At 45.7% G+C, this 26,910-nt stretch overlaps 6 protein-coding genes across 12 annotated transcripts; 3 read left to right on the top strand and 3 right to left on the bottom strand.

Annotated features, from left to right (window-relative positions):
* Positions 1-222: 222 nt before the first annotated feature.
* LOC120455304 (integrator complex subunit 6) lies at positions 223-9,002 on the bottom strand. Of its 6 annotated transcripts, none has more exons than XM_039641346.2 (3): positions 8,395-9,002; positions 6,103-6,457; positions 223-5,544 (listed from the first exon to the last, which is right to left on the bottom strand). In XM_039641346.2, the coding sequence occupies exon 3, from the start codon at positions 5,462-5,464 to the stop codon at positions 1,622-1,624; it is 3,843 nt and encodes a 1,280-aa protein (XP_039497280.1). In that variant the 5' UTR covers positions 5,465-5,544; positions 6,103-6,457; positions 8,395-9,002; the 3' UTR covers positions 223-1,621. The 6 variants fall into 6 exon arrangements, with proteins under 6 accessions (XP_039497280.1, XP_039497279.1, XP_039497283.1 ...); XM_039641345.2 differs by having other exon boundaries at positions 8,484-9,002; XM_039641349.2 differs by having other exon boundaries at positions 8,791-9,002.
* Positions 9,003-9,998: 996 nt separating this feature from the next.
* LOC120455776 (regulator of telomere elongation helicase 1 homolog) lies at positions 9,999-13,946 on the top strand. The gene is made up of 7 exons (XM_039642231.2): positions 9,999-11,115; positions 11,175-11,722; positions 11,930-12,593; positions 12,655-12,797; positions 13,037-13,166; positions 13,245-13,454; positions 13,513-13,946. Exons 1-7 carry the CDS (start codon positions 10,066-10,068, stop codon positions 13,723-13,725), a joined length of 2,958 nt encoding a protein of 985 aa, XP_039498165.1. The 5' UTR covers positions 9,999-10,065; the 3' UTR covers positions 13,726-13,946.
* Positions 13,947-14,263: 317 nt separating this feature from the next.
* On the top strand, positions 14,264-15,945 carry LOC120455777 (general transcriptional corepressor trfA). Of its 2 annotated transcripts, none has more exons than XM_039642234.2 (2): positions 14,264-14,857; positions 14,957-15,945. In XM_039642234.2, exon 2 carries the CDS (start codon positions 14,962-14,964, stop codon positions 15,703-15,705), a length of 744 nt encoding a protein of 247 aa, XP_039498168.1. In that variant the 5' UTR covers positions 14,264-14,857; positions 14,957-14,961; the 3' UTR covers positions 15,706-15,945. The 2 variants fall into 2 exon arrangements, with proteins under 2 accessions (XP_039498168.1, XP_039498167.1); XM_039642233.2 differs by having other exon boundaries at positions 14,272-14,781.
* Positions 15,946-16,074: 129 nt separating this feature from the next.
* LOC120455778 (protein lin-52 homolog) lies at positions 16,075-17,032 on the bottom strand. The gene is made up of 4 exons (XM_039642235.1): positions 16,873-17,032; positions 16,644-16,817; positions 16,465-16,569; positions 16,075-16,400 (listed from the first exon to the last, which is right to left on the bottom strand). The coding sequence occupies exons 1-4, from the start codon at positions 16,910-16,912 to the stop codon at positions 16,246-16,248; spliced, it is 474 nt and encodes a 157-aa protein (XP_039498169.1). The 5' UTR covers positions 16,913-17,032; the 3' UTR covers positions 16,075-16,245.
* A 970-nt stretch (positions 17,033-18,002) lies between these two features.
* On the top strand, positions 18,003-22,283 carry LOC120455291 (N-acylneuraminate-9-phosphatase). The gene is made up of 3 exons (XM_039641331.2): positions 18,003-18,579; positions 20,330-20,815; positions 20,873-22,283. Exons 1-3 carry the CDS (start codon positions 18,430-18,432, stop codon positions 21,287-21,289), a joined length of 1,053 nt encoding a protein of 350 aa, XP_039497265.1. The 5' UTR covers positions 18,003-18,429; the 3' UTR covers positions 21,290-22,283.
* Positions 22,284-22,465: 182 nt separating this feature from the next.
* LOC120455289 (MAP kinase-activated protein kinase 2) lies at positions 22,466-26,704 on the bottom strand. Its single transcript, XM_039641330.2, has 4 exons — positions 26,566-26,704; positions 24,558-25,138; positions 23,685-24,100; positions 22,466-23,342 (listed from the first exon to the last, which is right to left on the bottom strand). Exons 2-4 carry the CDS (start codon positions 25,114-25,116, stop codon positions 23,238-23,240), a joined length of 1,080 nt encoding a protein of 359 aa, XP_039497264.1. The 5' UTR covers positions 25,117-25,138; positions 26,566-26,704; the 3' UTR covers positions 22,466-23,237.
* Positions 26,705-26,910: the final 206 nt, after the last annotated feature.

The following is a 26,910-nucleotide window of genomic DNA, read 5'->3' as shown; positions in this document are numbered from 1 at the left end:
ACCAAAGCAGGCAACTTTTATCCCCCAAAATAGATGGTCTTAAATAATAAAATGGGTAAATGGTTTTGGAGCAGCGACTGCGACCGCGAGAAGGGATCATTCATACATGGGGCATGGTCGCCGACGCTTTTGGAGGGGGAGGGGGGGTGGGTGACGCCTTATGAGAAAAGATGCCTATTGGTGCCTAAGTACCAAAGTTATTTCCCCCCCAACACATGAAACTTTAATGCAATGCTCCTCTTTTTATTTTCGTTTGATTTCGTATTGATTTCAGTTTGCTTTACTGCTGCTCTGTTGATTCTGTGTTGTGGATGTCTTATGAAATTTGTTAGATACGCACACTCTAAATTGTACATCATTATTTAATCCTGAAGCAGTTCTAAAACACTGCCCTCCTCCTAACTACTAGTAAACGTTTTCTCTTCTCATTTTTGTTTTTTTGTTTTTTGTTATATCTCAATTACTCACAGGCCATGCATACAAACATACACGTAAAAAAATAGTGCAAAAATGTATTACTCTTTCTTGTTCTTCTATTTCTATGTATAACAAACGGTACGTTTTCGCTTATCGTTTTGCCTGCCTTTGAAATGATAATTGTGTTTTTTTGTGTTGTTTCTACAGGCAATGCTCACATTACAATTCGCATAAATATTTTATGAAATAAACATAACATAATAGCAAATAAGTTATTGGAGGATTCAAGAAAATACATAGTAATACAATTCTTTTCGATAATAAAACGCTGACCCGATCTAGGCAATATCCTCCATATATATATATATATATATATAAACATATACATTTGTATTTGCAGGGTCCTCAGTATTTTACGTTCTCTACTCGTTTTGGCTAAAATCAAAGCAAAGTGTTCTTGAAACAGGTCCAACAAATAATTGGCTAAAACGTGTGAGGCTCATTAAGCTCAAGCTTTTCCTAAACTTTTTCGTTTTGTTTTTTTATACACATACACTTTACACTTAAATTCATCAAAGTCTAATTAAAAATATTCCTAAATTCTTAGACGTACAAGAGAAAATATATGCTTATCTAGTTATACTAAGTAAAAAAAAAAAAACTGAAACAGCTGCTACAAAATCCTTTCGCTTTATCCTTACTTTAAGTTGTATCGTTAACTATCGGCTAGCTTAAGTATTTATATATGGTATAATTACATGTATCTTGCCTCATGACGAACGGATTTAAATCCGTGCGCCATACAAAATTTCGAAGCTCCCTAAACTAAGTAGAAATCGACCCTAAAAGTGTGGTGTTTTCTCTGTTTTAGAATTGTGGCTGCTTGTTGGTTGTTGTTAATGTTATTGTTGCTTGATTGGTATGCGATATAGTGGCTATATCCCCCGGCGTTGATCCTCATCCAGATCCTTTGGGTTACCTGTCCTGGCAATTATTTACAGTATATGGAAATTGACGAGAATTCTTGGCTTTCGCGGCTGCTCCCCCTTCCACTTTTACTTATACTTCAGTTTTTTTTACTGTTTCAGTTTCTGTTTCACTTCCACTTTCAGTTTCAGTTAAGATTTCGATTTCGATTTTGTTGACATCACAGACAGATGGATTGGATGACCCCGCGGGCTCAGTGGTGCCACATGAGCCATCGTTAACTCTTGGCGACAACCTGCTCTGCGCCGGCAGTCACTCCTCCAGTGGTTCCCACTCCAGTTAACTGCTGCTTGCGATCCCACCACTCCTGAATGCTGGACGCCATGCGATGGCGGCGGAAGCGCAGTGATTCGCCGATGCACATGTCCACGAAATCCGACTGCATATCCTGGTCGCCCTTGACCAGATTCATGTGCTCCAGCAACAGGCTGTAGTCGCGGCCGGGTCGCCGAATATCCCGGAAGATCTGGAGTCGCAGTTCAATGTTGTGCAGCCGCGCAGCTTCACGTTGCTCCTCGGTGAAGATGTGCGGCAGGTTCTGTCCCGGTGAGCTCATGCCCCCGTTGTTGTGCGTCGGCGAGGAGCCACAGCTAGAGTTGCTCTTCACCTCCAGTTTGCAGGGGCTGCTGTTGTTGTGGCCCCGGTGGTTGTGATTGTTGCTCATCGCCGAACCGCCAGCTGTTCCAGCGGCGCTGCTGTTGTTATTGTTGTGATGGTTGAGACCACTGGCCCAGTAGTAGTGGGGATTCCCCGCTGCAGTGCTGCCGGCAATTCCCGCTGTCCGTTTCAGGGCATCGAAACTGTTGCCACCCAGCGAGGCATGCTCATCGGACGAGACGCTTCCACTCTCTGTGCTGCCATTGCCATTCAAATTGCTGTTGCTTGCGCCCGCTCCGCCCGAGGAGCCACTGCTGGTTCCATTGTGACAGGTCTGCAGTATCCGCGAGATCTCCGAGGCATCGTTGATGTCATTGTGGCTGAAGTAGGCGGAACTGGACGATAATCCCGAGGTGCTGGCAGCGGGCGTACTTGTTCCCAGTGGTGATGGAGGCACCAAGGACAATGGAGAAGGTGGTGAGATGGCTGAACTGTGACCGTGGCCATAGCCATTGGCCAAGGGCAGCGATCCCGGCTTGCTGACACCCAGTAGCCCCGCTCCACCACCTCCGGCCGCTCCACCCAAGGAGCTCAGGTTGTCCAACGGCGAGCTCAGGCCACCCAGATTACTGCTGTAGGCCGCATGGGTAGTCAGTCCGTTGAGTGGTACATAGAGAACGCCAGAAGAACTGGCGCTGGAGCTGATGGAACTGCTGCTGCCGGGTGCGACGGCGGAGCAAACTTCGCTGCCATTGCTGGCCGGAATCACAGATGTTGCTGGTGTCGCTGAAACTGCTGGTGATGCTCCAGTTGGCGGTTCGTTGGCTGGAGCCGTACCCGGCAGGGAAGCCCCACCTGGAACTGCTTCCGTTTCCCCCGTTGTCGCATCGTCGCTGATGCCATTGATAAAGTTGTGCACATAGCCATTGAGCGGTGTATCCTGATCGCTGGTCTCCTCCTCGTTGAAATCGAAACTGATGCCCAAGCGATCCGAATGCGACATTGACATCCCAGAATCACTAGACGAGGCCTCCGATGTGGAGCTCACAAAGCTGCTGTTGCTATTGCTGTCGTCGTCGAAACAGCTGGCACTGGGACTGCCATCAGCTCCCATGGAGGAATCGCAGCCGACTATAGATGATGTGGCACCTGGTATTGGTGTTCCTGGTGCACTACCCGTCGTGGAGGAGACTGAACTGGAGCAGGAAGATCGCGAATCCGTAGATATTCGACGGAATTCAAAGCCACGTGGCAGCGGGCCTGCTTTCCTCTTGCGTCCTCGAGACGTGCCGTCAAGTTTCTTGGAGGATCCGCCACTGCCACCCGCGCCCAGCATTAGTCCTGACATTCCACCGCCCATTCCAGGCATCCCGGGACCGGAGCCAACGCCTGGCGACGAGCCAGGGGACGAGGGGCCCGGTCCAGTGGGCGAACCCGATCCGGAAGGTGAGCCGGGCGGCGCTCCACCCGGTCCATTGCCATTTGGCGACTTCATTGGCGCCACATCGCTCAGATCCGCCTCGTCCACCATCACCATGTGCTTGTCCTTCTTGTACGGATTACCAAACATGTGCTGCCGGACATTCGTCGGCTCGATTTCACGCAGCGGATTGTCCTTGTTCTTGAGGTACTCCTGATAGTTGCCCATCTCGGCGATAGGCAGACAGTGGCCCGAGTCCTTGGCCACCAGCGAGGCGGGTCGCAGGAAGGTCTCACGCATCCTGGCTATTTCCTCCACCAAATCCCGTCGCGGTATATCGAATGGATTCCGATACGACTTGGCCGACGACTGATGCGTCAGCTGCGGCACCACAATCGTATAATTCTCCACGGGCTCTATTTCCGCATGCAACTTGGCAAATATATCCCGCAGCAGTGGATGCCGCACCAAATCCCTTCGCAACGCCGCACCTGTGCAAAGTTTGGCCGTCTCCACTTGGCGATAAGGTGGCTTTGGCTGCTTTAGCTGCTTGTACACTTTCATGCAAAGATTCTCCTGATCCTGCTTGGCCGTGTTCTTAATGTGCTTCAGCTGATTGGCGATCGTGGGCGACAGGTAGTTGTCCACATTCTCCGGCAGCAGGAACTGCAGCAGCTGATACGGAACATTGATGTTGACCAGCGCCTTGCGCAGGAAGGGGCAGTAATACGGCGGTATTGAACGCACATAGGCGTTGAATTTGTACATCAGATCGCTTGGCGGACTCATATTGTACTTGTGGATGAGGTCATGCAGGATGGGCAGCAACGCTGGATAATTGTAAGCCAGTACATAGAGGTGCACCTGCGAAAAGTTGGGCGCCGCTTTCAAGTAGCCAAAGGGCAACTCAAATCCATGCATTCCATTGGTCACAATCACCTGCCAGCACTTGTTCATTTCGCGCTTATTGAGGATCTGCAGCGTCAACGGACAGCCTTCAATCTCGTACTTGTCGACGGGGAAACTGCGCACCAACTGTGGCTCGTCCACCGCCGGCGTCAGGATTTTCAATTTGGGATGTGCGTCGCGAGGCGGCAATGTGATCGCCTTGGAGTCCGGCCAGTAGGGCTCCGGCAGTGGCCAATAGCCGATGGGGAAGGTTTTCTGCGTGATGTGCTTCTGCACGTAGATCATCTTCTTCACCGGCTGGAAGACGATATCGGGCGGCGGACCAGCTCCGGGCGTTAAGGATATTCCCATACCGGATAGCGTGCTCGCCGGCGTCGGCTCTCCAGCGGTAGTGGAAGCAGCCTCCTTGGGCAGCATCGGCTCGAACTGCAGCACCACACCGGGCTGCACCTTTTGGACAAGACTTTCAATGCACTGGTTGAGTACGTAGTGGCTTCGCACTCGATATGACCGTCCGCCCGTGACCTCGCACATCCGCTCGATGGGAGAATCGTCATGCGGCACCTTGCCATCCACACGCTCGTCAATCTTGTTGCCCGGCATGCGGAGGACCAACGAAAACAAACGCTGATCCCAGCGAAATGGCTCCTTGGTGAACTTTGTGCCCGGTATTTGGTTGCTTAGCGGCAGTATGATCTCCTGGTGGACACCGTTGCGGTACGAATAGCGACCGCCGTCCGTAATCACAATGATGACCGATGGCTCCAGGTAAAATGGACACCTGCCCTGTCCGTACGTATCGATGCCCGACTGCATCCGATTCAGGTTCAACAGATCGAACGCGTTGCGCAGCGATTCACCCATCGAGGTGAGGCCGTGACTCTGCAGGTTCTTCAGTTCGTTCATGAAGGTGGCATGGTTCTCCTTCCACCCAGCTTTTACGTTCGCCGGTGGCTCCTCGAACGTGAGCAGCATGTAGCGATCCCCCAGGCAATCCTGCGTCCGCTGGCGATACTTAAGGAACGTCTCCACGGCGCCCTTGGCAATGTCCAGATACGTCTTCTGTACCCCATTCACATACGCCTTCTGGCACATGGACGACGAGGTGTCCACCAGGAAGAGTATGATTGTCATGGCGGTGATTAATCCTGTGCTCTAGTGACCTCCTCTCCCAACCTGCTCTATTCAATATGCGTGGTTGTCGCTTTGTAATCCTAGAAAGAATGGAAAAATGTTTTTAGAATAAGATGCAAATGTTTACATTTATCTTGTGCAAGGGTTGCAAGACGATATTTATCAGCTGGAATGCTTCAAGTCAAATTTGTCGATACATAATGGCATGCAATTTTTTGTCACAGGTAATAAAAAAAAAAAGGTAATTATGTTAAATTTGTTATATATCATAGAGTAAATAGATGTCGGCTTGGCGTTACGCTTTCTTGGCTCTTCTATAACACAAATATTCATACAAAATCAAATTAAACCATGACGTAATTTAATTCTAATTCAAAACAATGTGAAATCTCACAGAGTGATGCATAAATGTATAATAAGCTGAGTTCCAAGCCCAATAATTTCGTTATACCAAAACCGAGTAGAAAGTAGCAGCTAATTGCTTTCGGCAAGAAATTACACTGGACCTTGGTTAATTCCAAAATATGTCTATTATTAAAGTTCAAATGAATTATTTAATATTTTGATCCCTAATTTACCGTTATCGGTAAAGGTTCAAGTTCGATTGACCAACCAACCGAAAATCGAGCTTTACTTACTTTATCTCTTATCTGTTATCGTTTATCTTATATTTTTCCTCTCTTTCTACTGAGCCCGGGTGCACTTTCTCCCTCTCTCTTTCTCTCCCTCTTCTTGCTGTCTTCTTATTATTTGTGGTTGTTGTTTTTGTAGCTATCTCCCTTTGTGTGTATGAGTGTTTAGGTTTTGTTTACGTTGTTAGCAGCTCTCTTCATCTGCTTGCTGTTTTTGCTGCCGATTCTCTCGCATTTGTTGTTCTTGTCCTGGACTTGATCGATTTGCTCTTTTTCTGCGTTTCGCTGTTCCGCTTTTATGGTACATGTTGCGTGAAACAGCTGACATTTGGACTGGTGAAACAACAACAACAACAGCGAACTGCGAATGGAAACGAAAAAGAACGAAATGGTAATGAAACAGGCATGCAACTGGTTGTAAAATATCAATAGGTTGCGCATACGCACTGTGCGCAATCGATTTAGAAGCCGCAATATAAATGCATACCGATAATGGAACAACTGCGTAATCACCGCTATCAAACACAAATGCTACACACCACACACTCTGTCGCATAACGCAAGTGCTAATTAAACAACAAAATGGAATCTAATTCCCAGGGGTCAGCCGTTGGTCCTAGAGGGGGAAATATTTATGTTGGGGAAAATCGCTTTGACACAAATCCAAATCCATTCCACTCACTGGCCATTATTCCTCCTCTTCATTCCGCTCCTTCTAACTCGTTCCTCCTTCTCTTTCTATTGATGCCCCACTACGGAGTCATTCACTCGACGCCACTGCCACCACTACTACGCTCTGCTGGCGTCGCCTAGAGATGACTGCGTGATCCAGGTGGGCGAGACTCGTGAGCAAAGCTTTAACTTTGCCAAAAACTATTCTTAGCCCTTTTACAACAGAGAAAATTTATCAATGGGAATAATATTCATTTGTACAAGTTGCAGATAAGATAGAAATAATTTAGCATTAATTACAATATAACACAAGGTCATTATTGTGCAGGTGCTATAAGATTTTGATCTTAAAATGGTTCTCTATACTCCTACATACAATATAATTATATCTTTCTGAAATCATCTGAAGCGTACCATACATATTCCGAATTTTTAGTCTACCGATACTCGCTGCTCCTATTACCAAAATAGGTTACTCTCCTTACCATCTCCAGTTGGGGTAAAAGGTAACCGTAAATCGATTACACAATGCCAAAGCTCACGATCGTGAGTGTGTGTGCGAGAGAGCACGACCTACGCATCTCTGATGGAGAGCGAAGGAGACGGATGGCCGCAGAAGAAGCGGAGGAGGAGAAAAATGAGAAAGGGGGTTGGGATGTGGATGCCAGGGGGAGGAAAAGGAGGAATGCGATTAACCAAAGCCGGGATAACGATAACGATCACTTGGCGATCGCAAGCTTAACCCACATCCTTACACTTTTAATTAGGACAAGTAAGCCAGTCAGAATGTATGTTTCACCGGGGGAGCCGTAATTGTCTTGAGTTCGAGTGCAAAACATTCAATTTCTATTTGAATAAGAGCGCAAACACACACGACACTCGCGCACATGGACTTGCACACACACACTCGCGGTTTGGTGCATGGTTGCCAGATACCCCCACTTTAAATACGTAAGAAATTGATCGAAAATTACAAAAAATCTTATAAATTGTACTAATTTATCTTGAGCAAAAACACCACAAAATTCGGATTAAACGAGCGGTGTGTGATTTATCGATGATCTGGCAACCCTGTACCGACGTGTGGGTGGGGTGAGGGTGGCTGCGGGGGACGAGTCGGCCTATTGTGTTCGATGGCAATCCACAAAGTTCACACACGTTTAAACAAAAATTATAGAGGGCCGAGCACTTCAAGTAATCGAGTTTTTCCGTCTAATTAATCTCAGCGCAGCGATGTTTTGGCCAACAAAATGACACGGCTCTTCGTCGGAATTCACTTATTCAGCCGCGGCAGGGTTGCCAAAGCACGAAAATCAGCGAAAAAATAAACACACTATTTTTTGTTGTTTCGAATAAATAGGGGGCGGCAAAGGGGTGCAGGGCCTTTGATTGGTGGTCATTTTTCATTTGGATGACCTTAATTTGCATGTGATAATGCTGATTAGTGCAGCCCCGTTATCGTCACGGTAATCGTTATCGTCAGAGTTGCAAACACCCGCGCATCGACAGCCCGCCAAAGCTTTCAAATTTAAAAATGTGTGGTCGTGTCTTAAAATTTCGATTCTAAGGATCGCATAGTTAATACTTTAATTTTCTCTAAAAAAAAAAAAATGGGACAACACTCACACATAACTACACCGGCAGCATCATCGAGTGAGAGTTTCCGGGCCAAAAAAAAAATAAAAGAAAAACAAAAACAAAAAAAACGCACTCACAACAAAAGGAATGTTCACCTCCTCCCAATACTTGCAATAATTTTCGATTAGCTTCTATATGCCGCGCCACGATTTTTTATTCTGTTATATTTTTACTTTGTGCCAACAGAAATTTATCACCACCGCACGAGAGAGCGAGAACACACACGCACACACACAGCCAGAGTGCGCTCTCTTTCGCTCTGCCGCCGTGGTGCATAAGCGAGAACGACCGACAGACGCGACTAACGGTCGGACCGACCGAACGACCGTCGCTATCGCCGTCCCCCTCTCGCTCGTGGGTTTGTATCGGGGAGTTGTTGCTTACACGCACTCGCACACATACTCTAGCACACTGGCGCCTCGTCACTGTTGTTGCATCGCTGTCGTCCACTCCTGCTCTTCTTCTTCTTTTCTTGTTCGCCTCGCTTCTCTTCGGATTTAACTTTGCTGCCGAGCAAAAACAACACAACACTACCGTTCTCAAAGTTCGAATGATTTGATTCCGTTCCGTCAAATGACGGTGTGGCCAAGTAGCGCCAAATCAGTGGGCCCGTATCGCGGCGATTCGGAAAAGCCAAGAGAAGGGGTCGGGAATTATGGATTTGTAAACGTATTAGGAGTTTATAATATTTGCAGCCATATATTTCCTACAATTTTAAAGTAATTTAGAAGTATGCTGCACAGACGACCTTTCATGACAATAAATTAGCGTTATCCATAACATTTACTTGAAATGTAATGGTTAATCCTTGATCAAAATATACAGCATCACAACTATAGTAGTCCCTCGAATGCTTATACTGCATATGTTTTCATTACTATTGAAACCAAAAGATTTTATATTCATAACATTTACATAAAATGTGATGGTTAATCAATGATCAAAATATACAGCATCACAACTACATTAGTCCCTCGAATGCTTATACTGCACTTTAGTTTTCTTTACTATTGAAACCAAAAGATTTTATTTACATAACATTTACTTAAAATGTGTTGGTTAATTCGTGATCAAAATATACAGCATCACAACTATAGTAGTGCCTCGAATGTTAATACTGCACATGTTTTCGTTACTATTGAAACCAAAAGATTTTACTTAAAATGTGATAGTTAATCTTTAATCAAAATATACAGCATCACAACTATAGTAGTCCCTCGAATGCTAATACTGCATATGTTTTCATTGCTATAAAAAACAATAGATTTTACTTAAAATGTTATGGTTAATTTTTGATCAAAATATACAGCATCACAACTATAGTAGTCCCTCGAATGCTAATACTGTATATATGTTTTCATTACTGTAGATGTAGATAATACTGATATACTATATCCTATTTTTGCAACACTCTGAGTTTTAGTTGCTAATTAATTGAATTAGTGAGCTAAGAACAAACACATGTGTTATTTGTTACTGCAAAACATTGGACTCGGAGTTCAAGATGACCTAATAAAATATTATTTAATCAGAGTCCACCGTACTCTATCGATAGCGATAACTGTTCACCACACATACAGGTATCGTTATCGAGCAACAAACACATGTTCCCTACGTTTTGGCGCGTAAACAAGTAAATAAATAGTATTATTAAAAATAATGCCGGAAAGCGTGATCGCTGGCATTCCGGTGCACTTCCCGTTTGAGCCTTATCCGGTTCAGCGGGCGTACATGGAGAAGGTCATCCAGTGTCTCCGCGATGGCACGAATGGAGTCCTGGAATCGCCAACCGGTACGGGAAAGACCCTAAGTTTGCTGTGCTCATCGTTGGCCTGGATCCGCACAAGGCAATCGGAGCACCAACAACAGATGGTCAAAATGGAGAAGGCCGATTTTACTGGTCTTGGAGGAGGAGCAGCTGGGGGAGACCTGTCCGAGCTGGCCAAGACCATGGGTCGTGCGAATAACTGGGGCGTGCCCAAGGTCATTTACGCGTCGCGTACCCACTCCCAGTTGACCCAGGCGATGCGGGAACTCAAGAGGACGGCGTACGCCAACATGCGATCCGTGGTACTGGGCTCCCGCGATCAGCTATGCATTCATCCGGAGGTCATGAGGGAGCAGGGGAACTCCAACAAGACCAACATGTGCAAGCTACGGGTGCACTCCAAGACCTGTTCATTTCAAATGCGCGTGGAGTCGCGAAAGGATCATCCAGATCTGCGCGGACCCTCCATCATGGACATTGAGGACCTGGTCAAGGTGGGCCAGCGCCTAAAGATATGTCCCTACTTTGCATCTCGGGAGTTGGTTCCACAAGCGGATATCACCTTCATGCCCTATAACTATCTACTCGATCCCAAGGCTCGCAAGGCCAACAAAATTGAACTGGGCAACACCATTGTGATTCTGGACGAGGCACACAACATCGAGAAGATCTGCGAGGAGTCCGCTTCGGTGCAGATTAAGTCCTCTGATGTGGCCATGGCCATCGAGGACGTCACGCATATCATGCAAGTCTTTGCGAGCGGCGAGTCGCAAGACATGGGCGGGGATGAGCCAAAAGACTTCACCTTGGATGACCTTACGTTGCTTAAGGAGATGCTGCTCGAGTTTGAGAAGGCCATCGATGCCGTCGTTGTGGAAAACGCCGTCGAAGGAACAACCTTTCCCGCCTCCATGATGTACGAACTGCTTGGCAAGGCGAATGTAAGATGCACCGAATCTTTAAGTATTGTTGAGGCTTACTGAAACTTCCTTTATTTTAGTTCACCTACGGCAACGTTGCCACAATAGTATCCCTGCTGGACAAACTGGTGCAGTACCTCCTTGTGGCCTCCCAGCAGATGACCATCCGCAAGGGCGGCACCTTTACGATGCTCAGCGATCTGCTGACAATTGTGTTTGCCAACAAGGAGGATGTGATGAGCAAGGTGTACGCAAGCTTTAAGGTGCATGTGCAGTTGGAGGAGGTTAAGCAGGGACACGGAAAGCAGCAGGGTGGTAAACAGCACGGTGGTTGGCTGGGCAAGGGAACGATTGCAGCAGCGACTGGCTCAAGTAAGGTCGCCAAAATCATCAACTTCTGGTGTTTTAATCCTGGCTTCGGAATGGAACAACTGCTAAACACCCAAGTGCGCAGCGTAATCCTGACGAGCGGCACGCTGGCTCCTCTCAAGCCGCTGATCGCCGAACTTGCTATTCCGGTGGCGCAGCATCTGGAGAATCCGCACATCGTCGACCAGTCGCAGGTTTATGTCAAGATCATCGGCACCGGACCCGATCGTCAGCAGCTGATATCGAACTACGCGAACCGGTAAGCATTATTCACACCAAAAGCTTATTTGTTTATGGGCAATGCCATGAGTAAATAAATAATTTGGGCCAAACATAAATCACTTTTGTTGCAGGTGAATCATATCATAACTTTACGGAATGCCAACGTATAAATTTCCTAATGTTAAGCAAATGAATTTTAGTAATAAACAAAATTTTGGTATCTACCTTCTTTCTTCTTCTGCAGTGATAATCCCAAGTACATCAGCTCCCTGGGACAGACAATTCTGAATGTATCGCGGATAGTACCCGACGGCCTCCTTGTCTTTTTCCCATCGTATCCCATGTTGAACAAGTGCGTGGATGCGTGGCAGGCCAGTGGATTGTGGGCAGACATATCGGTCAAGAAACCGATATTTCTGGAGCCGCGGAGCAAGGATCAGTTCACCAGCACGATGGAGGAGTTCTACCAGGCGATACGCGACTCCAAGGGTGCCGTATTCATGGCTGTTTGTCGCGGCAAAGTCTCCGAAGGTCTGGACTTTGCTGATCGCAATGGCCGGGCGGTGATTATAACGGGTCTGCCATTCCCGCCGCTAAAAGATCCCAAGGTGATACTGAAACGTCGCTATCTGGAGGCGAATAGGACGCGCGAGAATCAGCTGTTAAGTGGTCAGGAATGGTACAATCTGGATGCCACGAGGGCAGTCAATCAAGCCATCGGTCGTGTAATCCGGCATCGCAACGATTATGGTGCCATTCTGCTCTGTGATTCGCGGTTCAAGGACGCCTCCCAGGTCCAGCAGCTGTCCAAATGGATTCGGGGTCACCTGGGCGACCGGCCACAGTGCTCACCCTTTGGTCCCATCGTCCGGGAACTGCGTCAGTTCTTCAAGAATGCCGAGGCCAATGTGAGTCTATGATGTTCTTGAATTTTTCACAATTTGTGATACAATTCTTTCCAATCTTCAGATGAAGCTACCGGATGAGAGGGAAACGGATTCGCCTTTGGAGACCGTCTGCAAGAAAGAGAATGAACCCCTAGCCGCCATTCCAAAAGTGAAACGGGAGCCTGGTTCCAATGCCACCTTCAAATCAGCCAATGAATCCGCCATGTACGTAACCTGCGATCTAAGATCACGCTTATCAGCTTAATAGATTGCATTGTAATTACTAAATCGGATTTTAGTACGAAAAATTTTAGTCTTTAAAATTTTGAGATTTATCATGGCGAAAGTAAAAAGTTTTAAGCCATTTTCAGTGGTCATTTGGCATCACTGCAAGGGTAAATAAACTTTTGTTTGTCTTTCCTCCGGTATTGACTCTTTGAAATATTTATTATTTTTCTTTGTAGCAAAGTGGAGATGGCCAATTCCATAAAGACATGGACACCCGCCGATTATGCCAGTGCCGCTGGACGAAAACTGGGTGGTGCGGCGCCGAATGCCATGGACTTTATGAGTCGACTCGACTCAAATGTCTCGGTAAACACGAGATTCCCACGAATCTCCTTTTACTTTGTGTTTATTTAGTTCTTACGGAACTGTTTTTCCCCTTTCTAGAGTATCGATTTTAACTGCTGCATGGATAGTAAAAGTGGCTCCTCTGGCATGGTGAAGATTCACAAGCGGGAGCGAAGCTCGCCGACGCAGCCGGAATCCTCCAGCCAGGTGTCAAAGAAGCGATATAAGCTGGTGGAGAACATCAAGGTGGAGCCAAGCAGTTCGCAAGTTAAGGAGGCACCCGCGGAAAGGGCAGATTTTCTCCGAGAGGTGGAATACATTGGAGATTACTTTCATACTGCTGCTAATTATATACCTTACATTGCAGCTACGCAGTCTGGTCACCCAGGATCAATTCCGCCGCTTTGGCAAGGCTCTGCTGGAGTATAAAGATGGCACCTATGAGAGCTTTCAGGCCCTGATGGTCATACTCCTGGATGTCCTATCTGCGCCCAAAGTGCGCTACATGCTCGTCGGGATGCGGAAGTACCTAAAGAATGAGCACAAGGACGAGTTCGATCAGAAGGTGGGCAAGCTTTAACAAAAGTTTTAGGCATTTATATAAAAGAGTTTTTAAGCTAAGTCATCCCAAGGATATATTTTTTTCAAATATTTTGACCCTGGCTGTACATTTTTGTTACTATTTAGTGGGGCGTGTATAATTCTACTAAGACTAGTTATAATACCCGATGCTATGCATTAGTGTACATTAATAATATTCGTATTTCTGTATATTAGTATTAAAAATTATACATTAATCATGATATTGTTTATTAATTTGTGGGAAAATTTGAGGCCTTATTAAATGCAAATGTAGTTGCTCCAAATCGTTTACAAACGAATTTCGCTTTCCGTTTCCCCAATCTGTTTACTTATTTACCGCTCAAGGTGGATTTAAGTCAAAAGTTTACCTTTATTGGAAATTTAAAACCACTTTGATGCCCATCAAAACTTCGATTTCGTTTGCTGATAAGCTGATGAGCTTTAATAAGCTTTCAATCAAATCAAAGGTGAATGGAACAGGGTGCTTAAAAACTCTTGAAATCTTACAACTCTTATTTAAATGCATCCTCAATTTGCCTAATTATATGTAGGTACGTATAAATATTTTGTTTATGTTTAAGCGTGTTCTTGTCTTGATTTTTTAACTTAAACATGAAATTCTTTATTTTTTATAAGCTATATATGTATGTATATATGTGTATATGTTTTTCGCATTTATTTTTGAGTTGGCAGCTTGCTTGGTAACAAATCTGCGAAACGCAGCCAGCGCAGAACGCATCCAATAAGTTCATTGCCAAACGGGCCGAGTCCCTATAATGCACATCCACATGGCCATCGGCTGGCGCTACCGAGTCCGAAAACTGAGACCGAGTGCAACGAGAATGCGGGTCCGAGTGGCTCCGACTTCGGACTTGGGGAGGCACTCGCGTGGCAACAATCGTCCAGGGCGCACGGCACACACGCAGAGCTGCCGGAGGAGATAGGCCATTGCTGTTGGGGCCAGAGTCGTACCTCCGATCCAAGTGCAGGCCCGCAAAAGACCCGCTCATCCATCCGCCTCATTAAATTTCCGCCGCTTTGATTGGGGCACGCAGTAAGTCGATTGCAATTGCCGTAGCCTTTGACTTGCTGCTCGTTTGCTGCTGTTTACTGCTCGTTATTTGCAACAAGTAATAAGGGTGGGTTGGGGGTGGCTGGGTGCTCGGCCCACGCAGCGACCTTGGCCTGGTTTAGGCACTTGCCTTAATTGCATTTTGTCGTCATCGCAGCGCACATGGTGGAGGAGATTGGCTGCCAGAGACAGACGGGCATTGTGGTCGCCATGCCCAGCCAGGTTGCATCGAGTACCGGAACTCCAGCCCCATCCGCCGGCGGCATTCACCACCAGCAACAGCAGCAGCAGCAGCAGCAACACCACCAGCAGCAGCAGCAGCAACACCAACAGCAACACCTTCAGCAGCAACAGCAGCACCAGCAGCAGCATCAGCAGCAACACCACCAGCAGCAACAGCAGCAGCAGCATCAACAACTCGCCAGCAACATGAGCCTGCTGACCGTCAAAGGTGGTCGTTACCTTTGGACCGATCGGGAGCTATTGATGCACCTCCAGAACTACACGCCCCTGATTCTTCTCATCGATTTCGTGGAGAAGACCCGAACCAAGCGCTTTTATGAGAGCTCCGAGCGCTATGAGATACTCATGCTGGTCTTCATCATGCGCAAGGGAGCGCCGTTCTGCGAGAACAAGCGCTTTCCAGCGGAGTACTGGGTTAATTTGTCGGTGGGACCAATTGCCGAGGCTTTTGACCGACTGCAGGCAGCCATCGATATACCGGATCCCCAGCTGCCGATCCACATGAGCGTCACGGATTTGACCAGCTGGAAGCAAATGTTCGACCTGGCCATGCTGGATATACGGCGTTTTGCGTACTACACCGATCCCTTGCAGCTGGCCGATGCGGGCGTCTTTAACCGGATCACCTTTGAGCAGCGATTCGGAATGCAATGGCAGGAGTAATCGGAATTGATGCAAGTTAGGCAGAATATATTCACGGGAAACAGCATGTAATCACACCATCAGCACCAACACACTTTCCCACATTGGGATGGATCATGGGAAAGGCTACTATATAAATCTGAATGAAAGCATTTAGTTAAGTATAAATAGAAGGCACTAGAGTAACCGATCCATCCAATCCCACATAGACAGAGTTATTTGTTGCGTTAATGTCCCTGCATAGCGAAATCTACTGTGCCTTCTCCAAAACTCCTGATCCTTCTGCATTCCTTGGCAATCCTTCAACTTCATCTCTCCTTCGACTCCTCAAATGTATCTGTAATACAAGCGACGTAGGACCCAAAATGCTTTAATGGAAATAAACGTTAGTTACTGTTCAAACGCCTATTTATCTTTGTAAAATTGCGATACATTCACAACTCGCATAACGCACTATAAAAATAGAACTATGTACACTATGAAACTACGCCTATGTTCCTAATTCGACTTCAAAGAGATCCTTGGCAGTCCCATTTCCAGGAATCACCCAGTCATTCTGCCTCATGGCTGCCGCTTAGGAACGCGATCCCGGTCAAAGATGCCCAGCAGCTTACCACGAGTCATCTCCTTTGCCTCACGCAGTCCCAGCTGGTAAATTTCATCATGCATTGACTTTATATTCTCGATCAGCTGCTCGGGAGTGAGCTGGGCTAGCTCTGAAAAAACAAAAGTATGTAATGAATATGCCGCAATACATATATACACAATATATATACATACGATTGATTTTGGCCATGTCCTCGACTGTCAGATTGTTGGCGTAGTCCGTGCTGCGCGTGTAGATCGGCGTGTCGCTCATGGTGAGGAACTCGTCCATTCCGGGAACTGGAGCAAACGAAACGAAAAGTAGGCGTTAAAAATGGCGCCAACCTCTGGGTGCTCACGTTGTCTACACTCACATCGCTCCGGCCATTGGACAGGCGAGGGGCGCAGCGTTTCCATGGAGATAAGCTCGTCCTCCGGCGTTACCGGCTGCTCCTTGCCATCCGGGTTCTCCTCTTCGGCCGATAACCTGCTCCTACTGGCCGCTGAAGCCTTCTCCACTTCCTCGTCCGCTGCTTTCAGAATGGTTTCTACAAGAAAATCTCGTTGTATTACACCTTTCGGGTTGTTTTAATATTCACTCACCTGTGGAATATAAATCCGTAGTTGCCTCTGCGTTGCTCATCGCTGAAAATTTTTAAAAACTCCCAAAACGAATAAAAAAAACACAGAAAGATGCACAAAAAATCCGTGGGCTAATCACTTGCCACCTCGTTAAAAGAAAGCAAAGCGTTGCCATTTTTAACAATGACTATCGAAAATTATCGATTAACCGCCAGGCCAGTGCTATAAAGCACCAGGAAGTATAAAACAACTTATATTTTTGGTAAACAAAGAACCGTTGTTGTTGCTTTTCCTGGTTTTATTTATAGAATTTAAAAATAAATTGCAAAACAATCAGGAAATTAGCGAGCCTTGGATTCATTTTAAATTGAGAGTGAAGAGCAGGCGTCGTAGCAAAGCAACGGGACCCTCCCGCGACCTCTATCGTGTTCTCTTTTCCGCTCACGGTCGCTTAACGGCGCATAGAGACAACTCTGCGCGAGGTCGCCTGCTCTCATTCGCTCTCGCGCGCAAACGGCACTTGGCACACTTTGCACAGTGGTGCCAAAAAGTATGTGCCCGCAAAAAGCACATGTGCTGTGCTGCATTTGTGCGAAACAAGAAGAGACAGATGTCTTGGAGCGCCACAGAAATCGGCTGGCCAGCGCTCTAAACAGATCCCGCCCACTAAGGAGGCTGAATAGAAGACAACCGAGGGATCTCATATCCCGATCTCCTGTGACAAGGGTCAGCAGAAGCTGACGCTTATCTTAATTCCTATATGTTATCTGTGATTGTTATGTAATTGTAGTAAAATCATTGTAAAATAGAAAAAGCCAACTGTAGTTAGCCGGCGCGCCCAAATGGGCTGAATTAATAGAAAAGAAGGACACAATGGGGCTCCAAGTTTCCCCGTATGCCTTAATAAATAAAAATTATTATTATTAAAAAAAAACAGATGTCTAGCCAGTTATTAAATTCAACACTTTTAAAAGTAGGTTGATTTCAAAATCTGAATCTTAGTTTCTTGTTAATACCCAATTGACGCAATGGCTGGTTAAGCTTTAGATACTTATTGGGGGCGATTGGTCACACTGTTCGCCTGCGCACACTTTTGGTCGCCACTGTGTTACCATGCGCGCTCGCACTTTCTTTCAGTTTTTCAGTCGCTGCTCCGCTCTCACTCGGTCCACAAGCACTCACACGCACACACACATACACCCGCGCTCACCTGTTCCGCCGGCCCGCCACCCCCTCTCTCGACCTTACTGCGACCGCTCCCGTTCCGTTTCGTTATTTTTTTTTTCGTTTCGATTCAGTTGCCGTTTTAACTTCGCCGCGCGAGAAGCGGAATCTTTTGTTAGTCCGCTCGTGGAAAATCGGAAAAATACTGCAGTGCCGCTGCACTGCTGCAACTCGTACCTTTCGCTTCGTTTGGCGCCAAATTTCGAATCGCATATCCGCTGGCGGATTGAATTGCACCAAAGTTGATCTTGCTCCACGTTTGCATCCCACCCACCTACCATCACCCCTCCCCCTGACAGTGCCCCCACGTACGCACAGCCCCCCAAACCCCCATCCCCCCGCTCGACGACTCCCATGGCAGCTAGCAAACTCCATTGCGGCAAGCAATTGACAGCCACACATTCACATTTCGATGCGACATGTGCGAAAATCAGGGCCTTTTACTTTGACCTGGACAACACGTTGATTCCCACCCGAGCCGGCGATTCCAAGGCGATCAGAAAGGTGAGCTATGTTAACCAAGCCAAACGGAAACAGCCTCCCTGTCTCTCTGTCTCCCCACCTGCCCCAATCCGTTGGCGTTTCTTCCGTTTCTTTTCCAGAGGGGTGAAAGTGCGCAGCAGGCGGGCGGAGCAGCTAGAAAATTTTCCACTGCAGCCCGCCCGTTGTTACGTAGTCGAAAAACCCGGACGCTCGGCTGATAGCACGCGCCCGAAATTCGATTGTTTATTTGCGTTCCGTACCGATTTCCTTTCCCTTCCCTTCCCTTCCCTTCCCTTCCTTTTACATCCCCCAACCCCAACGCCTCCCCACCCAAAAGAAAAACTCTGAGTGCACTCGACAAGGTCTTAACTTAAATATAACCACGGGTACATGCACTCTAGAAGGCTGTCAGCGCGATAAAACCAACAAAAAAACCAGCATTACGTTGGAAATTGGGAATCTTGGGTTTTTCGAAATGCCCAAAGGCACTTTACAGGATCTTATCATGGGCGCATTATCATTATACGTGCACTCCAGGCGGTGAACGATTGCAAAAAAGTCGTAAATCGGGGAACTTGGGTTCAACAAAAGTTAAAAGGAGCGTCTGTAAAGGATCACCATGCCATCATCTTATCCGGCCAACTGTTAGTTTATGAAATCAATGGTTTCTTTTGAAATATAAACTGCCGACTACAATTGAATGGCACACCGAGAAGCTAAAGGTTAAGTGATGATAATAGGTAGCATTTCACAATAGGTACATATACATATAAACATTCAGAGGTCTTTGACATCATTTACTGCAGAGATCCTTTCTGTAGTTGAGTCTATTTGCGTCTGTCTTGAAAGGTTAAACTTTATTTTAGCAATCTTATCTTATTTCCACTTTCCCTTCAAGAGAGAAAGGTATTCTTGAAAATGTGTTCTATGTCACGTACATTTACTTATTTTTTGCATTCCAGATTATATCGTTATCTCTTAAACTGCGCCAATTTAGATAGTTAACTTCATCATCACGTTCACGTTTCAATATGCCATGTTTGAAGGCCTTAAACAAGACAGTTCAGTTTCTTTATTCAGTTGCTTTCAATTGTTAGCGGGCGGAGCCACACCCATTTATATTTCGGAACTCATGTTCATATGTAGTATTTATGTATATGTGGCAATTCGCAGGGACTCCAACTTGATTTCTTACTATTGAAATGACTTTTATTATATTAGATCGGGTCGTTAAGCCGGAAAATAGATAACCAATGGAAATTTCCAAGCTATCATTGCAACCATAACATATAGTATATATACATATAATATTACTCATGCGACATGTGTGCCGGCGGCAATTGCAGTTTGATGATCGATTCCCAGATAGTACGACGATGCTATAACGATTACGGCATTACGTTCGATTAATCAATTGGCTTAGATTCGATCGAATGATTGGGTTTGACAATCTGACGCTTAATTGAGAACTTTATGGACGTAATAGTTTTGATTGCAGATTGTAGACATAGGTTTTTAATTGCTTTTATTAATCTCAACTTCACGTTAGCCAAAGTTTTGACTTTGTTTTAACAGTTCTTACAGCGTGAGAGTTCTTAACTTATCACGTCGTTAATTCGTCATGGCGTATTTATAGTTTTATCGCTACTAAGGTTTTTATGACATTATCATATCAACCAAACGCACGGGTTAAGCTTATTTATATATATATTTTTTGAAATTTATGTAACGTAATCACACAAATTGCCACAATTACCCATTTCGTTCTCAGCTCGCGGATGTTCTAGAGAGTCAGTACCAGTTCAGCAAAGATGATGCCACTCAGGCCACCCAAAACTTTCTAAAGGCCTTCCGCCGTTGTCCGGACAACTCGCAAACATCGCTGGACTCGTGGCGCACTCACCTGTGGCGCGAATCCCTTCCAGCTCGCCACAAGCACCTGGCGGAGCAGATCTATCCCAAGTGGCTGAAGCTGCGGTATCGCTACCTAGCCGTGCCCGCTGATTATGTCCAGCTGCTGCTGCGAATGCGCCAGGCGGGCTACGCCCTGGCCCTCATCACCAACGGACCGTCGAACGCCCAGTGGGAGAAGGTGGCCGAGCTGAATGTGCGCGGCTACTTCGACTGCGTGCTGGTCTCATCGGATCTGCCATGGGAGAAACCGCATCCGGAGATCTTCTATGCCGCCTGCAACTTTCTCAATGTCAAGCCGCAGGAGTGCGTCATGATCGGCGACAAACTGGAGACCGACATCAAGGTGGGTCTGGGCTATTCACAAATGTACTCGCAACCAACTGACCAATCTCTCTTTTAGGGCGGTCACTTGGCCCAGCTGGGTCTCACCTTCTGGACGCCACTGAGCAATAGCAGCTCGGCAGCACAATCCCTGCTAGATGTGGAGTACAAGCCGCACGTTAAGTTGGGCAGCCTGCTGGAGATGTACAAGTACTTTCCGCGCCTCAACGCCGTCGCCCTGCCGGAGACGCCGTCGACCTCCAGAAGACGTGGCAGCCACATGAGTCCCACTGGCCAGGGCTCCGGCAGCGGTAGCAGCTCCAGCGCCAGTTGCGTGCCGGGTGCTGGCCATGCATACCATCACCACCACCAGCACCAGCAGCTGCAGCAGCATCATCATCATCAGAGGCAGTGGCTCTATCGACGAGGCGTTTCACTGCCAGCCATGGATTGCTCCAATAGCGAGGCGGAGAACAGCTGCGACAGTTTTCTGTAGGCAGAGCAGAGGATTTAGGGGATCTAGGTGATCGAAAGGATCTATACGGATCGATACGGATCGAGAGATTGTTGAAAAATGTACCTTCAGTTTACAAAACTATAGCTAAAGAGGATTGAGGATCGTAGAACGGGTGTAATATTCACGGATGGACGATGGACGATGGAGAGCCAGGAGAATTGGAAACGAATGCAGGAATTTAAAGTTCAACTATTAGCGGGAGGAGCCCGGAAGCACGGTGAATCTCGATATCTGCCATTAGACTAAAATTAAGGCTAGCAAACAGCATCGGAGCACACAAACAAACTACAGCAAACAAGTACATGGAACAAACAAAACAAATAGGAAAACAAATGAGGAGGACAGGAAGCAAAGCATTGCTTTGAAAGCAACCAAATGTATTTTTCTAAGCGAATTTTCTGTCACATATTTTGTAAATTGATATAACACGCAACTGAAAGTACGTCAAGGTAAACGTAAAACGCGAAAAAGAAAAAAAAAAAAATAAGAAAAAAGTGAAAACGATACAGTAAAGCAGACAAAAACCACAACACGAACCTCTTTCAGACTCTGATGAATGATGATGAAAAACAAAAAATACAAAATGCAAAATACAAAATACAAAAGAAACGACACGAATAACCGAATCACCCACAAATCTGTAGTTATGGTGTTATGGCGATGATGGATGTACGTGAATGTTAACTATTGTCTTAGTCGTAGCCTTTAGTCGGGTATTGTAATCGCGGCCTCTCGAAGCTGTGGCCCCACACTGTTGGCAAATTGTTATTTGCAACCACCACCACCTCCTCCCCATTTACCCACCACATCACACTCCACCCCGCCCTATGCCACGCCCCAGACCCGGCCACAAGCCCCAGGTTGTTCAGCACCCACGCGAAAAGCATCGTTGATGATATATGTAGATGGCTCATATGCCGGAGCACTGTTGATCATTGGAAATGGAAAATAAATGACACCGCAAAACCCAAAACTCCTAGTTTCTTTAATCCGTGGGATTACCATACCTTGTGCCCTCTGAACTGGGATAAATGGGATTATAGTGGATCAAGCTGAGAGTTTTGCCCTCCAGCCCACAGAAGATGCAACTTGTTGGCATCTCTTTCTAAAGCGTGTAGTTATCCAGTTGGAGTTGAAATGAAAGCAATGTTTGGATTTAATCATAGTAAAATAAGCTTGATTTGTTTTTATTTATTTGTGGGGATCTTGTTGTTTATGGACTACAAATACGCTATACGGTAAAATGGTATATCGCTTGCAGAATCAGCAAATAAAAGTTATAACCAACATTGAATCTTTCGCAGATTAATGCTAACGTCAACTGGCTGTATAATTGTTTCTCCACACATATACCATACATACATATACACACGGTTATACATATACATATATAATTATAATCAAAGTCACGTACACGTAAAAAAAATAGTTCGGTTACAAATGACACGTTTTGAAAAAAAGTTTTATCGAAAAACGAAACACTTTCACGCGATACCGAGGCATTTTGAATATTCGGCTGGCTAGCTAGGCTTGCACTTGGCTTTACTTAAGTTTGTTATTTACGCATTACGCTTTTAGTTTCTTTTACAAAAGAGCACTTTTCAGACTACAAAATACCCTAAGAACCCGTTTACTGAAAATGGATTATACATAGATAATGGGCATAAAATGAATAAGAAAACGTAACGTAATATAACATGGAGTAGTTGTAGTTGTAGTTGTAGTTCTTTTGCAGAGGTTGTTATTATCGTAGTAGTTAATAGCAGGTGCTGCCGTCGTCGTAGTATAGAAGTATTTATCGTTCTTGTAAAGCATTGTACAACATTGTTATCCGCTTAAGTGTTAGTCCGATGGTTCACCCATCCTACGTCCTACGCCCATCTCACTCCCGGATTGGCCGTGTTAGTCGCTCTGGCTGCCTCGTCGTTTAGTTGCGCGTCGCATTGGCCGCATATATCTCCATCTCCTCGATCTTTTTCCTGCGCTTCGTCAGCAGCGGATTGTTCGACTTGTCCAGCGCCTTGATTTGCATCTGAGGAATAAAAAAGGCCAATTAACAATTTATTTTTCCGAGTATCAAATTAATCAAAGCATTCCCGTTAGTTCTTATAATTAGTGACTTGGGAGTTCACGACTGGAACAAAAGAGGGCTAAGAGGCAGTCTACTTGCTAATTGCTTAAGCATATTAAAATTGAAATTTATTTTCCCATTGTATAAACAAAACACTGCACACTATATATGGTGAAAAGCAAATGCGTATTGTTATATAATTGAATGGAAAAATTCAGACTCGCATCGAGATTTATCCTGTAGACAAAACAATGGCAAGATACATTGGCCTACATTGTCATGTTAGCCATGCGGATGACCCACCTGATCGTAGTCCACGCGCATAGTGGCCAGCGAGCGCATCATCTCCTCCTGCACCTCCGGCCAGGTTTCCTCGCTCTCCTTCAGCATGCGACCCGTGCAGAGCGGTGTCTGTGGTACGGCATTGTACTGGGCAATCCAGTTGTTGCGAATGACGTCCTGGATGCGCAGACGCTTGCTGGGATCCACGTTCAGCATGCCCTTGATCAGGTCCTTTGCCGCCGGGCTCACATTCGTCCACTCCGGATCGGGAAAGTCATACTGGCCGGTGCGAATGCGCTTCTTCATGCCGGGCGAAATGGCCAGGCCATGGTTGCTGTAGAACGGCGGGAATCCGCACATTATGATGTACATCACCACGCCCAGCGACCAGATGTCGCAGCTCTTGTCGTACTTCTCCGGGCCCAGGACCTCGGGAGCTGCAAAATGAACATTATCATTACAATGGGAAGGGAACTACTGAGAAGTAACAAATACTTATTTAGCAGTGGAATGAGAACTAAATCCCCCGATATATTCGCAACCTTACTTTCCGTTTTATTGCAAATTAAGTCGGTCGCACTTTTGCAACGAGATTGAGAACAAGGCTGAATTGATTTATAGAAGTTATAGAGAAAGTTCACTCAATAAGTTATGTGAGACGGGTGCAAGTAAAAAACCTCTGGAAAGCTACCTAAAAACTCATTTTACTATCAGCTGTGTGGTGTATAATTAAGTCAATAATTCAAATGCCTGTCATGCAGTTTCCGGCCCCAAAAACGCCATGCCATAGTTCAGCGTAGGTAAACAGCGGATTTTAACAATTATAGAGCTATTTTTTGTTAACTAGCAACTAGCTGAATATGACAATTCCTTCGAAAGGCACTCGGCACTCACCCACGTAATAAGGAGTGTAGCAGGGCGTCTGCAGCTTGTCATTGCTGAATGTCTCCTTGGCGAAGCCAAAGTCCGTCAGTTTTAGGATCGCATTCGGCTGAGAGGTGGTGTACAGCAAGTTCTCCGGCTTGAGATCGCGATGTGCAATGTCGCGACTGTGCAGATAGTCTACCGCCGAGCAGATCTCGTGCATTATCTGGGCCGCCTCCCGTTCCGTGAAGGCGCCATCGGCCTTGTCCTGGATCCTCTGGAAGAGTTCGCCGCCCTCCATGCACTCCATGACCACCAGAAGGCACTTCCTGCCGCTATAGGTGTTCTCGTACACATCGATGATGTTCACAATGTGCCGGCATCCGCTGAGTCGCCAATGCAGATCCACCTCGCGACGCGCCTTCTCATTGTCCAGCAGCACCTTGAGGGCATAGTTCTGTTTGGAGCGGCGGTGGGTGCACTGCACCACCTTTCCATTGATCCCCAGGCCCAGTACCGTGTCCGAGATCTCGTACTCGTCCACCAGAGGTGTGGTTTTCGGTTGCCGTTGGTTCTGCAGCGAAAGCATTCTGGAATCGGCTGATCTCGAACTGAAAAAATAGGTTTATATTGTCAGTTAGGTTTGATGATGAGGCGTCTGAATTGTATGCCTTTGAATCATTTTAAAGCCTTGTTTTAATACTAAATAATACAATTATGGTTCCATGCTTAACTAACTTTGTACTTGTGCAATTAAACAAAGCCTTAAAGTGATTTAATTATTTCGAGGTGCTTCTTTTCATTTTAATGGCGAATGGCAAGCCAATTTTGGTTAACAATTTATGGGCAACTTATTTGCTTAACGATTTACGCGTTCATTGAGGGTCGGGCCTAAAAAAGTAGCCGCTTGGGGAACAATAAATTATATTTAATTATTATCTTTCGTAAAACCCATTGTTGTTATAAATGTAAAGTTCAGTTAAGATGGGTGTATATCAATTGGGCCTTTTAATTACGGGCTATATAGTCTGCCGTGGGAATTGTAAGGGGATTCCCGCACTACTTTTCCACTGCTTCTTTAGAAAGTAAATCCCTGGATAACAATAATAAAACTAATTAGGCGGAAGTACATCGAGAAAAATGTGTTTATTTTTTGATTTAATTAACTGGTTGGATCGAGAAGTATAGCAAAGATCTAAATGGAGTGTATATTGCTCTTCGGCGTGTACGAAACGAGAATAAGAAGTGCGCTATTCAGTTCTCCAGCCTTAAATACAGAATATGGAGATCCGAGAACCTCGAAGAGCTTCGAACTCGACTCGATTCAAATTGCATGCAAATGAACTTACAGAAAAGCAGAAAAAACAAATATAAAAAAAAAAAATCTGGGGGCGGAGGAAGTGGGGTGGGTTGGCTAGTTAAGCCCACAGTCGCTGCATATTTTCGTGGTTTCTTTTTCTTTCTGTTTTTCCGGGGAAAAAACGTTATACAATGTTTTTTTTTTTTTTTATAACGGGGAAAACAGGAAAACGATGGTAATTGCATATGTTGGACGGGTTATCGGTAATCGCTGATATCGATACACGGCTGTGGGCTAAGTGCATTTGTGTGCGTGCCGCACTGCTGATGAAATAATTGGTACATTCGGTTTTTGTTTATTTCGAGCACATTACGCATTGGCGGAGAATAAAACTACTGTTTTTTTAGATTCCCGTAAAATTGGTTAATTAACGCGTTGGTTTATTTTACTGTCCACATGCACACACACCGCACTCACACCGAGAAGCCCGCGCACGCACACACTATCGAACGTCCATACAAATGCAAACAATGCGTCATGTTTTCCCACTGTTTAACTAGTATTTCCTAGCTTTCTGGTTTTCACTGTACACGCCAGTACGTTTTTTTTTATCTTGTTATCGCTTTTCGATCGTTTTCAGGTGGCCCAGATTTTTCCTGGCCACGCGCAGCGATTTTATCTTATCCGCCCGGATATATATCCCGCATTATCACCTGCTGTTCAGCTGATCGTATTTACCTTTCGGATATTTATTTTAGCGTGCTATGTAACGGAACGAAAAAAAAAGAACAACTACACACAACCAGGGAATTTATTTGTAAATGCTTCGCGGTGTGACCAGGCGGCACTGAATGGAAAATACTATACTATAATTCCACTGCAATGCACAAATCTTAGTATGCCAGTCAATAGGCTTGTTCGATATTTCAAAATCGATTAAATTGATCGAGTGCACAATAACGGTATGTTTCTTTATTCGATTTTACTCAAATCGAGTTTTCCAATTGGAACATTGGAACTTTTCAGTAATTGGAAGACTGAGAACATCGTATTTTGTGTACAAAGTGGTATTTGCAGAACAGT

This window comes from Drosophila santomea, chromosome X, assembly GCF_016746245.2.
Source record: "Drosophila santomea strain STO CAGO 1482 chromosome X, Prin_Dsan_1.1, whole genome shotgun sequence".
In the NCBI taxonomy this organism is placed as follows: Eukaryota; Metazoa; Arthropoda; class Insecta; order Diptera; family Drosophilidae; genus Drosophila; species Drosophila santomea.
The sequence above is the reverse complement of the archived record's forward strand: the minus strand, read 5'-3'. Positions and strand labels throughout refer to the sequence as shown.